At 42.4% G+C, this 15,569-nt stretch overlaps 3 protein-coding genes across 4 annotated transcripts; 2 read left to right on the forward strand and 1 right to left on the reverse strand.

The window, feature by feature from the left end:
* Positions 1-449: 449 nt before the first annotated feature.
* Positions 450-13,200, forward strand: LOC103520560 (ankyrin-3; the record flags this gene model as incomplete). The annotated part of the gene is given in 21 exon segments (XM_026831630.1): positions 450-713; positions 997-1,103; positions 1,364-1,610; positions 2,011-2,122; positions 2,499-2,641; positions 2,912-3,008; positions 3,307-3,506; positions 3,888-4,098; positions 5,546-5,627; positions 5,702-5,807; positions 6,635-6,775; positions 7,256-7,354; positions 7,669-7,773; positions 8,233-8,326; positions 8,553-8,731; positions 10,401-10,507; positions 10,768-11,014; positions 11,338-11,379; positions 11,986-12,192; positions 12,412-12,534; positions 12,942-13,200. Coding segments are annotated over 21 exon segments (3,172 nt in total), but the record flags the coding sequence as incomplete, so codon positions are not given.
* On the reverse strand, positions 8,953-10,122 carry LOC103520559. Of its 2 annotated transcripts, none has more exons than XM_008485661.2 (3): positions 10,101-10,122; positions 9,483-9,805; positions 8,953-9,195 (listed from the first exon to the last, which is right to left on the reverse strand). In XM_008485661.2, exons 1-3 carry the CDS (start codon positions 10,118-10,120, stop codon positions 8,990-8,992), a joined length of 549 nt encoding a protein of 182 aa, XP_008483883.1. In that variant the 5' UTR covers positions 10,121-10,122; the 3' UTR covers positions 8,953-8,989. The 2 variants fall into 2 exon arrangements, with proteins under 2 accessions (XP_008483883.1, XP_008483882.1); XM_008485660.2 differs by having other exon boundaries at positions 9,483-9,817.
* Positions 13,201-13,569: 369 nt separating the features above from the next.
* Positions 13,570-14,765, forward strand: LOC103520561. Its single transcript, XM_008485663.1, has 3 exons — positions 13,570-13,695; positions 14,157-14,363; positions 14,583-14,765. The coding sequence occupies exons 1-3, from the start codon at positions 13,579-13,581 to the stop codon at positions 14,763-14,765; spliced, it is 507 nt and encodes a 168-aa protein (XP_008483885.1). The 5' UTR covers positions 13,570-13,578.
* The last annotated feature ends 804 nt before the right edge of the window (positions 14,766-15,569 follow it).

The following is a 15,569-nucleotide window of genomic DNA, read 5'->3' on the forward strand; positions in this document are numbered from 1 at the left end:
TTGCAGACCAAACAGGTAGGTCCTCCAGTCCTCCTTCCGTAGATTGCGATCATTAACGGGAAAAAATCCTTCCATAAATTGTGGTCCTTACAGGACAAAAATGTGTGTCCTTCTCTACTCTGTTGTTACTTGGTACTAAACCTCGTCATGTCCTTGCAGACCGATGCAACGTGGTTCTTCAATTCTTCATACTAAATACGGGTGTTATGTTTTTACAGGACAAAAATATACTTAGTAATCTCATGATCTTGTCGGGCAAAAAGATTGAAGGTACTAGTATTTACTGTAACAATTGGATGGTTAAAATGGACACATTCCAGAGAAATAGTCAAAATACTTCATTTTCCACTTAGGGAGACGAAAGATGTTGACCTATTTACACTTCGTGTCATCCACTTCAATAAAACAACAGTTGCTATCACCATTAACATAAAAACATTACCTTTCAGAACCACGAAACAGCATTCCACTATTGTGCTGTTGCCGGCAACAACGATGTTCTCACCGGTATGCTGGAACAAATGAGCGGCACAGAAATCAGTAAAGCCCTCAACAAGCAGACGTCCATAGGTTGGACACCCCTCCTGATTGCATGCAATAGAGGCCATATGGAACTGGTCAACACGATGCTTAACAACCATGCCAGAGTGGACGTGTTTGACCAGGAAGGCCGATCAGCTTTGCATTTGGCGGCCGAACATGGTTACTTGAAAGTGAGTAGCGGCAAATTTGATCAGTTTTCCCCTTTTGTTAAATTTGTTGAGACGGTATTTTCATTGGAGTAATTTGTTTTGATTCAAGATTACCACAAAATTTGCTAAAAGGGGAAGAATTCCTGGAACTGCCAACTACAGGAGGAGTTTGATTTCATTTGCCTTGGGCAATGAATACTACAACAACAGTTAGTCCAGTGGTAACAAGCTTGCTTGTCATGCAGAAGGTCACGAGTTCGATTGTCACCATGTTCATAATACCACTGGTTGCTTTTGCTTACAGGTATGCGATGCTCTCCTAACTCACAAAGCCTTCATCAACAGTAAGTCCAGAGTGGGAAGGACAGCCTTACATCTGGCAGCTATGAATGGATATGCGGACCTTTGCAGGTAAGTTTTTAACACACAATTAGATACACACTAATCTAGCTTGCAACAAATGAACTTCAAAGGCTGACAGTTATTGGGATTATAGCTTCAGAGAGAAAGGAAGGTATTGGTGGACTTGGTGAACACGAAATTCCCCAGAAGTAACGTAAAGGAACAGTTACACCCAAATTGATGTTCTGAGTCGTGGAATGTCCTCGGAATGGAGATATAGTCGGGTTAGTTCCAAATTCGATAGGAGTTGGTATTTTCTTTCTTCTCAGGTTTCTAGTACACGATCACGCCGCAGTCATCGACATCCTCACGCTGCGGAAACAAACACCTCTTCATCTAGCAGCCGAAGCTGGTCAACTTCAAGTGTGCAAGTTACTCTTGGATCTCGGCGCCTCTATAGATGCCACAGACGACCAGGGACAGAAACCTATCCATGTGGCAGCCCAGAATAACTTTCCAGAAGTGGCGCAGATATTTCTCCGTGCACATCCGTCCCTGGTGACTGCTACTACTAAGGTAAGAGACAATTCGTGTCTGGCTAGGGGATGTTAAACATAGAGGAGAACAGCTTAGCCCTAACCAGCCTAGCTAGCTGGTAGTTCTTCAAAGGGTTCTCTCTGCTTTTAAAAATCAAGCACAAGTCCTCACGATGGTGGCCTACGGTTCAGGACGAGCCAAATAAACATTGCTAGAGACCATCACACTGTATGGCTGATACAAAAAGATATATCTTTTCTTTATTCTGCCATTACAACTCGGCGAAAGCTAAAGCCTCTAAAACAACAACAACAATTCGTTGAGGGGGAAAATGTAAGTATCCTTCATTGTATCGCTGGACAGCTGGACACTACCTCTTTAATAAATAAATACATTGAATGATTCGTGGGTCTGATTCTTATGTTCTTCTCGTCTTCAGGACGGCAACACGTGTGCCCACATTGCTGCCATGCAAGGTTCAGTGGGTGTCATAGAGGAGCTCATGAAATTCGACCGCTCTGGTGTCATATCCGCTCGGAATCGCGTTACAGGTAAATAATAGAATAGGTAGAGTACTCGTATATTTATGTATTGAGATGAAATAATGACTTCATATGGAACTTCACAAAATTACTGAGTCGTCCACCAAGATGTAGAATATGTGTACCTTGTTTATACTATCAGCATAGGACTGAAAATGTGAAAAGGCCCCTTAGTCTAAACAGTCTAAACATACTCGTATACATCTAGGTGTACGCACTTACGCCGTCTATCTAGTTGTCCTGTACAATCTTCTTCTCCCTAACCTTTTCCTATTAAAATAGGGTCGGCGTTTCTTGTCAGTCTCTTCCAGGTATAATAAACCTAAAAAAATACTCTTTGTTAATACTCCTTATTGACCATCACTATTCCGTTTTTCAATTGCAGAAGCTACCCCACTCCAGTTGGCGGCTGAGGGCGGTCACGCCAATGTGGTGCGAGTTCTCGTCAAGGCGGGCGCCTCGTGTACGGATGAAAATAAGACTGGATTCACCGCCGTTCATTTGGCGGCTCAGAACGGACATAATCAGGTGATTGCCGCTTTTAAATAGTCAATAGTCACACAACACCTCTTTGAACTTTTTTGTAATTTTTGTGGTATCATATTTAACTTCTGACAAATCTCGATGGTCACCTATTCATCCTAAGGATATTTACCTGACTTTTTCCATGTTGTTTCCCTAGGTACTTGAAGAGATGAGGTCGTCGAAAGCTCTCAACGTGTACAGTAAAAAGTTGGGAGTGACGGCATTGCATGTGGCGGCTTATTTTACCTGACTTTTTCCATGTTGTTTCCCCAGGTACTTGAAGAGATGAGGTCGTCGAAAGCTCTCAACGTGTACAGTAAAAAGTTGGGAGTGACGGCATTGCATGTGGCGGCTTATTTTGGACAAGCGGGTAAGTTATCCGAATCACATTAGATGAAAGATTTGAGTCAACTTTATACTGTAGGTAATTTGTGTACATTTTGGTTATGAAAATAGTGCTTTGGAGGCAATCTTTCTTGAAATTTGTATGGAAAATGAGATTTTTGAAAGTATTGAAACACTAAAATGCAAGAAATGTTGTTTCTCGCCAGCTAAGCTGTGTTGCCCCAAGGTTCTTTGAAAGAAGTTCCCCTAAACACTTGGAGATGAAACTTTTTATGCTGAAAGGTTAACCCAATTTTTCGTCACCTATTCCTCACTCCCCACAGACACAGTTCGGGAGCTCCTATCCCACGTACCAGGCACGGTCAAGTCAGACCCCCCTACCGGTGCTAGTTTCCTAGGCGAGCTGGGCTCAGAATCCGGCATGACACCCCTCCACTTAGCCGCCTACTCGGGGAACGAAAACGTTGTGCGGCTCTTGTTGAATTCAGCCGGGGTGCAAGTCGATGCCCAGACTCAGGAAAATGTAAGTATCCTTCATGCTTAACTCCATACACAAAGCCCAATTTGAGGCTTAGGTGTAGGCTAGACAGCCCTAAAGGATGGGTTAAGCGCCTACGAATCTAAGTATCCTTCGTTGTATCGCTGACCGCTGTTGTTTATACTTCCAAAAGAAGACAGAAAAGTCCTCCTATTCCTACAGTGAGAGTAAGAATAAGACTGTACGGTCTTTTCCGTGTCTAGTTTGATTCTTGAAGGACCAAGGGAAAGTCTTGGGTATAAAATCTCGAAGGACTCCCATATCAGCACGAGTTTAAAGCCTGGGTGGGAAAAGACAAATTAGATACCTATTATGTATTAAGTTCTTTTTTCATAACCTTAAAAAATGTCTCCTTCTCCTCTACAGGGCTACAATCCTCTACATCTGGCCTGTTTTGGCGGCCACGTGACAGTGGTGGGCCTCCTCCTTTCGCGAGCCGCGGATCTCCTCCAGAGTGCCGACAAAAACGGCAAAACCTGCCTACACATTGCCGCCACTCATGGGCACTTGCAAATGGTGGAGGTACTGCTAGGACAGGGAGCTGAGATCAATGCCACAGACAAGGTAAGTGCAGGGAGCCTACTTTTCACGTCGATCGATGTCGACTGAACCGTCCAAACTGCCTCGACAACATAGATTCACCTCGACGGACGGGCAGGGCGGTCAACATGTAATGGTGTAAAATCGTAGGGTAAATAGTAAACTGGTACCTATAACCTATAGGACATTAAGGGTTTGTAATGTTTGTATAATTCTGATAGATTCCACCATCATTCACACAAGTTTTTCCTTTACCGATTTAGCTTTCTAATCCTGAATACCTAGGTACTACCGTGGAAAAGATAGCAAAGCTCATATTGAGGAGTTGTAAGAGTAACTTTGGGAATTGGATTGTAGATTGTACTATTGTAGTGCACCACAAAGTGGACAGGTTACAAGATTGATATGCGTAGAATATTGTGATTCATAAATTGAACTCAATGTTGTTCCTGTTTGGTCCAAGTTGAGGTTGTATAAATTTCTGTCCGGGATCGAGTGAGCTAGAATCGTAATAGGAAATATTCTTTGTTAGGGGGGATTGTAAAAGAGGAATGAATTTCTTTTTGATTGGAAAAATCTACCTACACCTGATACCTCAGTAAATAAAACGAGAAATAGCCTAGGGCCCTGTGGGTTGGTTTGAACAAACCGATTGTAAAAGAGGAATGAATTTCTTGTTGATTGGAAAAATCTACCTACACCTGATACCTCAGTAAATAAAACGAGAAATAGCCTAGGGCCCTGTGGGTTGGTTTGAACAAACCTTGCTTTCCTTCAACCCCTCATAGAAACCTAGACGTTTTACAGAACATTCCTGAAAATTGTGGATCAATAGTTAACTTTTGGGGACTTTGATTAAAGTCCTGTGTGTGCTTTCCTTCAACCCCTCATAGAAACCTAGACGTCTTACAGAACATTCCTGAAAATTGTGGATCAATAGTTAACTTTTGGGGACTTTGATTAAAGTCCTGTGTACGGCTTATTGCACCCCTGATATGACACTTACTATCCTGGAACTGACAAATACACAGGTTCGAATCCACTTCATCTCTACCAGATTTGGCAGGATTGTATAAATTTCTGTCCGGGATTGAGTGAGCTAGAATCGTAATAGGAAATATTCTTTGTTAGGGGGGATTGTAAAAGAGGAATGAATTTCTTGTTGATTGGAAAAATCTACCTACACCTGATACCTCAGTAAAAAAAACGAGAATCAGCCTAGGGCCCTGTGGGTTGGTTTGAACAAACATAGCTTCCCTTCAACCTCTCATAGAAACCTAGACGTTTTACAGAACATTCCTGAAAATTGTGGATCAATAGTTAACTTTTGGGGACTTTGATTAAAGTCCTGTGTACGGATTATTGCACCCCTGATATGACACTTACTATCCTGGAACTGACAAATACACAGGTTCGAATCCACTTCATCTCTACCAGATTTGGCAGGTATGATAATTTGTCGTTCCGTCACTTTCGTTTTCCAGATAGAACTCCCATGCACTTGGCGGCGGAAAATGGCCACGCCTCCATTATCCAACTAAGGCATGAATGGCATGATACCTGTAGGTATGTTGTATTTATCATTGATTAGTTGAGACACCAAAATATAATTGCTCCAGTGTTTCTTTAGATTATTTAAGAACAAAAGATGGCAGCACCCTGATGCACATTGCTTCACTCAATGGTCACGCCGAGTGTGCTATGATGCTCTTCAAGAAGGGGGTCTACCTGCATATGCCCAACAAGGTAAAGCCCAATAGAAAGAAAATGTCTGTCCAGGGCAAAAAGTGCAAATAGACATCCATTATTCAGGATTATCCAACGTGTAATTGTAATTCAAATGGAAAAATTTAGCAATAAAATCTTACTAAGCAAGTGGTTTAATTGTTACAATGTCCCCTTAGTTCTCAACTAACCTTGTTCTACGAATTTCAATCTCTCCAGGGCAAAAAGTGCAAATAGACATACATTATTCAGGATTATCTAACGTGTAATTATAATTCAAATGGAAAAATTCAGCAATAAAATCTTACTAAGCAAGTGGTTTAATTGTTACAAGGTCCCATTAGTTCTCAACTAATCTTGTACTACGAATTTCAGTTCCAATCCTTCTGAATTATTCCCCCAAAAAGGTCAAGTGGCATACTTAGCTTTTACAATTTCATTTCACGCAATACGAATTTCAGTTCCAATCCTTCTGAATTATTCCCCCAAAAAGGTCAAGTGGCATACTTAGCTTTTACAATTTTATTTCACGCAATGCTAGCTGGGTTATTAAGTCATAAAGCGTAACGAATCACGTGTTTGTCATTAGCATTATTTTTAGACTCTCGAATATAACTCGTTTTGAGAGAATGCCGAAATTGCAATAGTGCTTTGGAGGCAATCTTTCTCTTATTTGTATTGAAAATGAGATTTATTGAAACAGTAAAATGCGAGAAATGCCGTTTCTCATCAGCTAAACTGTGTTGCTCCAAGGTTCTTTGAAAAAGTTCTAATAAATACCTGGAGATAAAACTTTTTATGCAGAAAGCTTAACCCCAGTTTTCGTCACTTATTCCTCACCCCCACAGACACAGTTCGGGAGCTCCTATCCCACGTACCAGGCAAGGGCGCCCTTTTGGGCGTTAGAAAGGGAGGGCGGTAAGGGCAAACAGAGCATTCATACAATTCATACAATGTATGAATGCTCAGGTGTTCAAATGACGGCAAAAGTTTCGACTGCGAATCCCAGAAGGAACTTACTACTATCCGGTTGTACAGGCCATGTGGCCCGTCAGCGCCGAAATTGGGGTCAAATTGCGTTCATACACTTGCCCTTTTTTGGGAATTTAGGCGCCCTTTTGGGCTTTGGAAAGGGAGGGCGGTAAGGGCAAACAGAGCATTCATACAATTCATACAATGTATGAATGCTCAGGTGTTCTCGGGTGTTCAAATGACGGCAAAAGTTTCGACTGCGAATCCCAGAAGGAACTTACTACTATCCGGTTGTACAGGCCATGTGGCCCGTCAGCCCGTCACACATTAGGAGCGTAGTCGCCTGAAAAACCAAGTTTATGATAGAGACTCTCTATGTATAATTTTCAAATTTTCATAGGTTTGGGATACTCAAGAACTCTTCAGTGATTCTTCTGGGTATTTTGCTATCTAGCTATCTTCCTAATGTTTTGATCTCTTCTCCAAATTTCTTACAGGGTGGTGCTCGTAGTATTCACACGGCAGCTAGATATGGACATGTAGGCATCATCAACACTCTGCTTCAGAAGGGGGAGAAAGTCGATGTCACCACCAATGTAAGTTTGTTGTTCATTGGAGTATTTCCTCTTTTGATGCGCTTTAACTGCGGGCAATATAGGTCGTTCGCACCAATACGCCTAGGTTATAACAAGAGTTGAACAGAGATTCAAAAAGTGGAGATATTTTGAGTAAAAGGACAAGAGAAAGTCGATGTCACCACCAATGTAAGTTTGTTGTTCATTGGAGTATTTCCTCTTTTGATGCGCTTTAACACTGCGGGTAATATAGGTCGTTCGCACCAATACGCCTAGGTTATAACAAGAGTTGAACAGAGATTCAAAAAGTGGAGATATTTTGAGTAAAAGGACAGAGAGTCAACACCCTCAACGGAGGTGGGTTGTTCGAAACGGAGGTGGGTGAGGGCATGCGTAGTCCTGGCATTTATATGGTGGACAACGAGGATATAGCCACACTGGCACAGGGGTTGAAGTTCTCTGAGGAAGAGTAGGTAGTTTCTGAATTTGAATTTCTTACTGAGTACTTTCAACTTTTTCAACAGATAATTGATTTGGATTATTTTACTTACTTTCGCAGGATAACTACACGGCGTTGCATATAGCGGTGGAATCCGCACTGCGGGCAGTATAGGTCGTCCGCACCAATACGCCTAGGTTATAACAAGAGTTGAACAGAGATTCAAAAAGTGGAGATATTTTGAGTAAAAGGACAGAGAGTCAACACCCTCAACGGAGGTGGGTGAGGGCATGCGTAGTTCTGGCATTTATATGGTGGACAACGAGGATATAGCCACACTGGCACAGGGGTTGAAGCTCTCTGAGGAAGAGTAGGTAGTTTCTGAATTTGAATTTCTTACTGGGCTCGTTCAACTTTTTCAACAGATAATTGATTTGGATTATTTTACTTACTTTCGCAGGATAACTACACGGCGTTGCATATAGCGGTGGAATCCTGTAAACCTGCCGTAGTGGAAACTCTACTGGGATATGGCGCGGAGGTCCATGTTAGAGGTATGAGGCTTGCCCTAATGAAATAAGCTGGTAGAATACACATAATACTTGTATCAGATCCATTAAAAGAGATATTTCATTTAGCTTGATTGAAAACGGAATTGGTTTCCATGTAGGTACAAATAGGGAATGTTTTAATAATAATGTTAATAATTAACACTCATCAGAATTGGCTATTTACCAAAGAAGAATCCCGGTCTAAACTCTCAGAAATACATCTAATAAGAGAACTTAGCGTGCGGCCACGTGACAGTGGTGGGCCTCCTCCTTTCGCGAGCCGCGGATCTCCTCCAGAGTGCCGACAAAAACGGCAAAACCTGCCTACACATTGCCGCCACTCATGGGCACTTGCAAATGGTGGAGGTACTGCTAGGACAGGGAGCTGAGATCAATGCCACAGACAAGGTAAGTGCAGGGAGCCTACTTTTCACGTCGATCGATGTCGACTGAACCGTCCAAACTGTCTCGACAACATAGATTCACCTCGACGGACGGGCGGGGCGGTCAACTACGTTTGGACACACCTTAATATGGTGTGGGACAATGGTGTAAATTTGTTATAGGATACATGTAATGGTGTAAAATCGTAGGGTAAATAGTAAACTGGTATAGGACATTAAGGGTTTGTAATGTTTGTATAATTCTGATAGATTCCACCATCATTCACACAAGTTTTTCCTTTACCGATTTAGCTTTACTGGCGTTCAGTAGCGCAATGACTTTATCAATGATGAGTTGTTTTAGCTTATCTTTGTCTGACAAAGCCAAAGTAGAGAAGTCTACCCCTTTCGATTCATAAATTGAACTCAATGTTGTTCCTATTTGGTCCAAGTTGAGATTGTATAAATTTCTGTCCGGGATTGAGTGAGCTAGAATCGTAATAGGAAATATTCTTTGTTAGGGGGGATTGTAAAAGAGGAATGAATTTCTTGTTGATTGGAAAAATCTACCTACACCTGATACCTCAGTAAATAAAACGAGAAATAGCCTAGGGCCCTGTGGGTTGGTTTGAACAAACCGTGCTTTCCTTCAACCCCTCATAGAAACCTAGACGTCTTACAGAACATTCCTGAAAATTGTGGATCAATAGTTAACTTTTGGGGACTTTGATTAAAGTCCTGTGTACGGCTTATTGCACCCCTGATATGACACTTACTATCCTGGAACTGACAAATACACAGGTTCGAATCCACTTCATCTCTACCAGATTTGGCAGGATTAAACCGAGTCTTGTATTTTTTGACAATATCCTTTACTATATCGTTGATCATCTTCATTGAATCTTTCCCGGACTTGTTCCCATTAGACCCATTGCCATCTCGATCACCATTGGCTAGTCCACTAGTGTAACCCGAAGGTTGTCGCTGGCTCAGCATTTCATTGGTAGTGGTTTTCTTGTCCATGTATCTAAACAGGGGTACCTTCGACTTCTTGTAGTCTTTCTTGTATTTGACTTTGCCGAGGGGATGACTGTTGAATCTGGAATAGTTTCTCCCGTCGAACCGTATAAAGAACACGTTAGGTATTGTGTATGTTGTTTTCTAAATGTCGCTTACGGTTACATCTACGTAGGTATTCACTCTTTGACGATTTCTACGTGCCCTGCAATTATAACTTGAGAAATCCAATCTAAACATGGTACCCTTGGAGATTGGAACGCACAAAAAAAGATGCTGATTGACCTTTGGAAGTAGTACAAACTTACCCATTGTATCTACACGCACAACCTATGACATCAATCAAAATCGGCATTTTGTAATTATGTGGTACTTACTGTTGATTATCAAATACCATCGGAGCGGCAAATTTGATCAGTTTTCCCCTTTTGTTAAATTTGTTGAGACGGTATTTTCATTGGAGTAATTTGTTTTGATTCAAGATTACCACAAAATTTGCTAAAAGGGGAAGAATTCCTGGAACTGCCAACTACAGGAGGAGTTTGATTTCATTTGCCTTGGGCAATGAATACTACAACAACAGTTAGTCCAGTGGTAACAAGCTTGCTTGTCATGCAGAAGGTCACGAGTTCGATTGTCACCATGTTCATAATACCACTGGTTGCTTTTGCTTACAGGTATGCGATGCTCTCCTAACTCACAAAGCCTTCATCAACAGTAAGTCCAGAGTGGGAAGGACAGCCTTACATCTGGCAGCTATGAATGGATATGCGGACCTTTGCAGGTAAGTTTTTAACACACAATTAGATACACACTAATCTAGCTTGCAACAAATGAACTTCAAAGGCTGACAGTTATTGGGATTATAGCTTCAGAGAGAAAGGAAGGTATTGGTGGACTTGGTGAACACGAAATTCCCCAGAAGTAACGTAAAGGAACAGTTACACCCAAATTGATGTTCTGAGTCGTGGAATGTCCTCGGAATGGAGATATAGTCGGGTTAGTTCCAAATTCGACAGGAGTTGGTATTTTCTTTCTTCTCAGGTTTCTAGTACACGATCACGCCGCAGTCATCGACATCCTCACGCTGCGGAAACAAACACCTCTTCATCTAGCAGCCGAAGCTGGTCAACTTCAAGTGTGCAAGTTACTCTTGGATCTCGGCGCCTCTATAGATGCCACAGACGACCAGGGGCAGAAACCTATCCATGTGGCAGCCCAGAATAACTTTCCAGAAGTGGCGCAGATATTTCTCCGTGCACATCCGTCCCTGGTGACTGCTACTACTAAGGTAATTGACAATTCATGTCTGGCTAGGGGACGTTAAACAGAGAGTAGACTAGCGTTTGACTGTGGGACTATAAACCGGGAGGAGAACAGCTAACTCTAACCAGCCTAGGTAGCTGGCAGTTCTTCAAAGGGTTCTCTCTGCTTAATAGAATACTTGGTTAGTTAAGGGTAATAGTGGATTACAGAGTCAGTCGAGGTGCAAGTCGATGCCTAGACTCAGGAAAATGTAAGTATCCTTCATTGTATCGCTGGACACTACCTCTTTAATAAATAAATACATTGAAGGATTCGTGGGTCTGATTCTTATGTTCTTCTCGTCTTCAGGACGGCAACACGTGTGCCCACATTGCTGCCATGCAAGGTTCAGTGGGTGTTTCAATCACATCTTGGAAATAATGCGAGATGGTAATTTTCAGAAGTAGTCCAAAGTTGTATAGGTATACTCTCTCAAATTGGAAGGTAGTCGCACGACTAGGTCACCTCTAGTGTGAGAGGCCTGGATAATTTCATGGGCTTGGATTTCCAGGCGGCGTGGCGTAGCGAAACTCCGCGCTACTAATAGTTACACGACTGCGCTTTCAATGAGCGAGAGGCCTTACACATCTTTCATTGATGTTGACCTTCCTATAAAGGTGTGTTCACACTTAGTCGATTGCCGTCGATCGACCATAAGAGATATCGATGTGAATCGACATCGATCGACGGCCATTCGACCATGTGTGGACACTGGACACACCTTAACAGTAGGAATAACCCATCAGCTATCGGTGAGGCGTAAACTCCGCTTCTCGATCTTGACGCCTCCTCTCACTGCCACACATAGTCGACTGCCGTCGATCGACCATAAGAGATATCGATCAGTCGACTATGTGTGGAGACTGGACACACCTTAACAGTAGGAATAACACATCAGCTATCGGTGAGGCGTAAACTCCGCTTCTCGATCTTGACGCCTCCTCTCACTGTTCACAGGAAAAAGAAAGAGCTAAAGACTTGATAGCGGCCGGCAAACACTGCGAGGGAATGGCCACTGAACTGCTAGCGTTAGCGGCCGGGGCAGATTCAGCGGGCAGAATCCTGACGGCCACCGACCGTCGTAATATCGAATTTCTCGACGTTCTCATTGAGAACGAGCAGAAGGAAGTGATTGCCCATACGGTCGTTCAGAGGTACTTGCAGGTATGCCTTTACCATAATCGTCAAAGTTATGTCGTTCAAAATTCACAGAGTCAAATGGTGATCAAATATCATGCATGGTTCAATCAAGGAATGGGTTGCCTTGCCTTTAATAGATTTTAGGGGGGAAGTATGAGGAAGCAAATACTCGTAATTCTATTTTACCTACGTTAAGGCTACACCTAGTTTAATGTTATATTATGTTCTGGTTTATTTTTGCAGGAATTATGGCAAGGGTCTCTGAATTGGGCCGCCTGGAAAACCATGCTCCTCTTTCTCACTTTCATCCTATGTCCCCCGGTTTGGATCTGTTTTACCCTCTCTCTTGGACACAAGTATAACAAGGTAACTAGTGGTCGAATTCTCAAAATCTTCTTCTTCATCCTACCTCGCGGTTGCCCGGTTGCTTCGGGGTCCGCTGGTCAATTTCTCAAATGAGGTGAAACATTATAGGTATTGAACCTGCGTTCTACCGGTAAACGGGAGACCAGTAAAACACGCTCTTCTACTTACCAAGAGAGCACGGGTTTTGGAGGCAGCAAGCCTCTTTCAACCCAAATTTTGAAGTATCTTCTTAACCAAATTATTTAGGTCTCTTCTTACTCAAAGAATTGAAGTCTCTTTTCACCCAAATTATTTAGGTCTCTTCTTACCCAAATTATGTATGTATGTCTCTCCTTACCCAAATGATTGAAGTCTCTTCTCACCTACATTATTTAGGTCTCTTCTTACCCTAATCATTTCACCCCCAGGTCCCCATCATCAAGTTCATGTCCTACCTCACCTCTCACATGTACCTGATGTTCCTCCTGATGTTGGTGGGCATTACCCCCATCTATCCCGTGGTGCGTCCCAACCTGGTACCCTATTGGTACGAATGGACACTCCTGGTGTGGCTGTCGGGGTTGCTTCTATTTGAATTGACCAACCCGAGTGACAAATCCGGACTCGGATGGGTTAAACTGGCCGTGTTGCTGTTCGGTATATTCGGCGTGGCGCTGCATTTGTTAGGTAAGTGATGGGTTAATGGTCATGGACTCATAGTCTGAAGTGAGATTTGTAGTAAAAATGGTATATTGGTTTGGGTAAGTATTTGATTGCGAGGAGTTGACACAACATATAGTTCTTTGGAGACAAGCAGTCTGGTCTGCACGGGATTCACATATCCTTCATACCTACGCCATCTAGGCCATTCAAAATCAGATAGACTCCGAAACTGATTTCCTAATGGTGATATCATTTGAGAAAGGTATCTTTAAAGACAGGGGACGTACCAAATCTATCAGTATTCCACCTGATATAAATGGCCTAAGAAAAGAGTACACATTTATATTAAGTGAGGGAAAAATCACAACCCATCTTCTTCCGTTTCAGTTCGTATACAACCTAATGGTGTGCAGTAAGAACCACAACAACAAACCCATGGAGGAGTTTGTGTTGATGTCCCCTGCCCCTGTAGATACTGCTGCCAAACTGTCCAGTATTTATATCACCTTAGCAACCAAGGTGAGTAATGAGTATTTCAATCACATCTTGGAAATAATGCGAGATGGTAATTTTCAGAAGTAGTCCAAAGTTGTATAGGTATACTCTCTCAAATTGGAAGGTAGTCGCACGACTAGGTCACCTCTAGTGTGAGAGGCCTGGATAATTTCATGGGCTTGGATTTCCAGGCGGCGTGGCGTAGCGAAACTCCGCGCTACTAATAGTTACACGACTGCGCTTTCAATGAGCGAGAGGCCTTACACATCTTTCATTGATGTTGACCTTCCTATAAAGGTGTGTTCACACTTAGTCGATTGCCGTCGATCGACCATAAGAGATATCGATGTGAATCGACATCGATCGACGGCCATTCGACCATGTGTGGACACTGGACACACCTTAACAGTAGGAATAACCCATCAGCTATCGGTGAGGCGTAAACTCCGCTTCTCGATCTTGACGCCTCCTCTCACTGTTCACAGGAAAAAGAAAGAGCTAAAGACTTGATAGCGGCCGGCAAACACTGCGAGGGAATGGCCACTGAACTGCTAGCGTTAGCGGCCGGGGCAGATTCAGCGGGCAGAATCCTGACGGCCACCGACCGTCGTAATATCGAATTTCTCGACGTTCTCATTGAGAACGAGCAGAAGGAAGTGATTGCCCATACGGTCGTTCAGAGGTACTTGCAGGTATGCCTTTACCATAATCGTCAAAGTTATGTCGTTCAAAATTCACAGAGTCAAATGGTGATCAAATATCATGCATGGTTCAATCAAGGAATGGGTTGCCTTGCCTTTAATAGATTTTAGGGGGGAAGTATGAGGAAGCAAATACTCGTAATTCTATTTTACCTACGTTAAGGCTACACCTAGTTTAATGTTATATTATGTTCTGGTTTATTTTTGCAGGAATTATGGCAAGGGTCTCTGAATTGGGCCGCCTGGAAAACCATGCTCCTCTTTCTCACTTTCATCCTATGTCCCCCGGTTTGGATCTGTTTTACCCTCTCTCTTGGACACAAGTATAACAAGGTAACTAGTGGTCGAATTCTCAAAATCTTCTTCTTCATCCTACCTCCAACCGTTCTGTAGGAAGTGAAGAATACACATGTAAGTACATCTTATAACTCATACTAAATAAGAAGAAAATAGGTCTTCAATTGACTACTTGACTTGACATGGTATCCCGTTTCCAGTTTACAGTCACTTACTACAGGAATTACAGGATATCAAACATTAGCAGATGGGCAGAGGCTTTATAACTTGCTTTGGCTTTTAAATTTTTAGAGCTTTATTATGTTTAATTAAATCGGTAATGGCTTTTAGATAAATGTGGGCTTTCCACTTTGTCTGTAAGTACATCTTATAACTCATACTAAATAAGAAGAAAATAGGTCTTCAATTGACTACTTGACTTGACATGGTATCCCGTTTCCAAAGTATCACTTACTACAGGAATTACAGGATATCAAACATTAGCAGATGGGCAGAGGCTTTATAATTTGCTTTGGCTTTTAAATTTTTAGAGCTTTATTATGTTTAATTAAATCGGTAATGGCTTTTAGATAAATGTGGGCTTTCCACTTTGTCCTTGGCACCTTACGTAGGTGTTTCACCTATCATCCGACATGAAAATATTTACACTCACACTACCAAGTATGTCAAATGTAATTGAGAATCTAGAGGAGCACACATGCACATAAATATTGTTCGGCTCGAGAAAATTTTATACCTACCTGATTGTTGTCGTCGAAAGCTCTCAACGTGTACAGTAAAAAGTTGGGAGTGACGGCATTGCATGTGGCGGCTTATTTTGGACAAGCGGGTATACTCGTATACATCTAGGTGTACGCACTTACGCCGTCTATCTAGTTGTCCTGTACAATCTTCTTCTCC

This window comes from Diaphorina citri, unplaced genomic scaffold (genome assembly GCF_000475195.1).
Source record: "Diaphorina citri unplaced genomic scaffold, Diaci psyllid genome assembly version 1.1 scaffold3790, whole genome shotgun sequence".
In the NCBI taxonomy this organism is placed as follows: domain Eukaryota; kingdom Metazoa; phylum Arthropoda; class Insecta; order Hemiptera; family Psyllidae; genus Diaphorina; species Diaphorina citri.

What these genes read in the sequence shown, in the direction of transcription:
- LOC103520561 (XM_008485663.1), top strand. Translation starts at nt 13,579, where the DNA reads ATGGTGTGCAGTAAGAACCACAACAACAAACCCATGGAGGAGTTTGTG. An exon ending in ATATCACCTTAGCAACCAAG is followed by an intron (nt 13,696 to 14,156) that starts GTGAGTAATGAG and finishes CACTGTTCACAG; the next exon opens with GAAAAAGAAAGAGCTAAAGA. An exon ending in TCGTTCAGAGGTACTTGCAG is followed by an intron (nt 14,364 to 14,582) that starts GTATGCCTTTAC and finishes TTATTTTTGCAG; the next exon opens with GAATTATGGCAAGGGTCTCT.
- LOC103520559 (XM_008485660.2), bottom strand. Translation starts at nt 10,120, where the DNA reads ATGGTATTTGATAATCAACA. An exon ending in ATGGTATTTGATAATCAACA is followed by an intron (nt 9,818 to 10,100) that starts GTAAGTACCACA and finishes GTTCGACGGGAG; the next exon opens with AAACTATTCCAGATTCAACA. An exon ending in TATTTGTCAGTTCCAGGATA is followed by an intron (nt 9,196 to 9,482) that starts GTAAGTGTCATA and finishes TTACGATTCTAG; the next exon opens with CTCACTCAATCCCGGACAGA.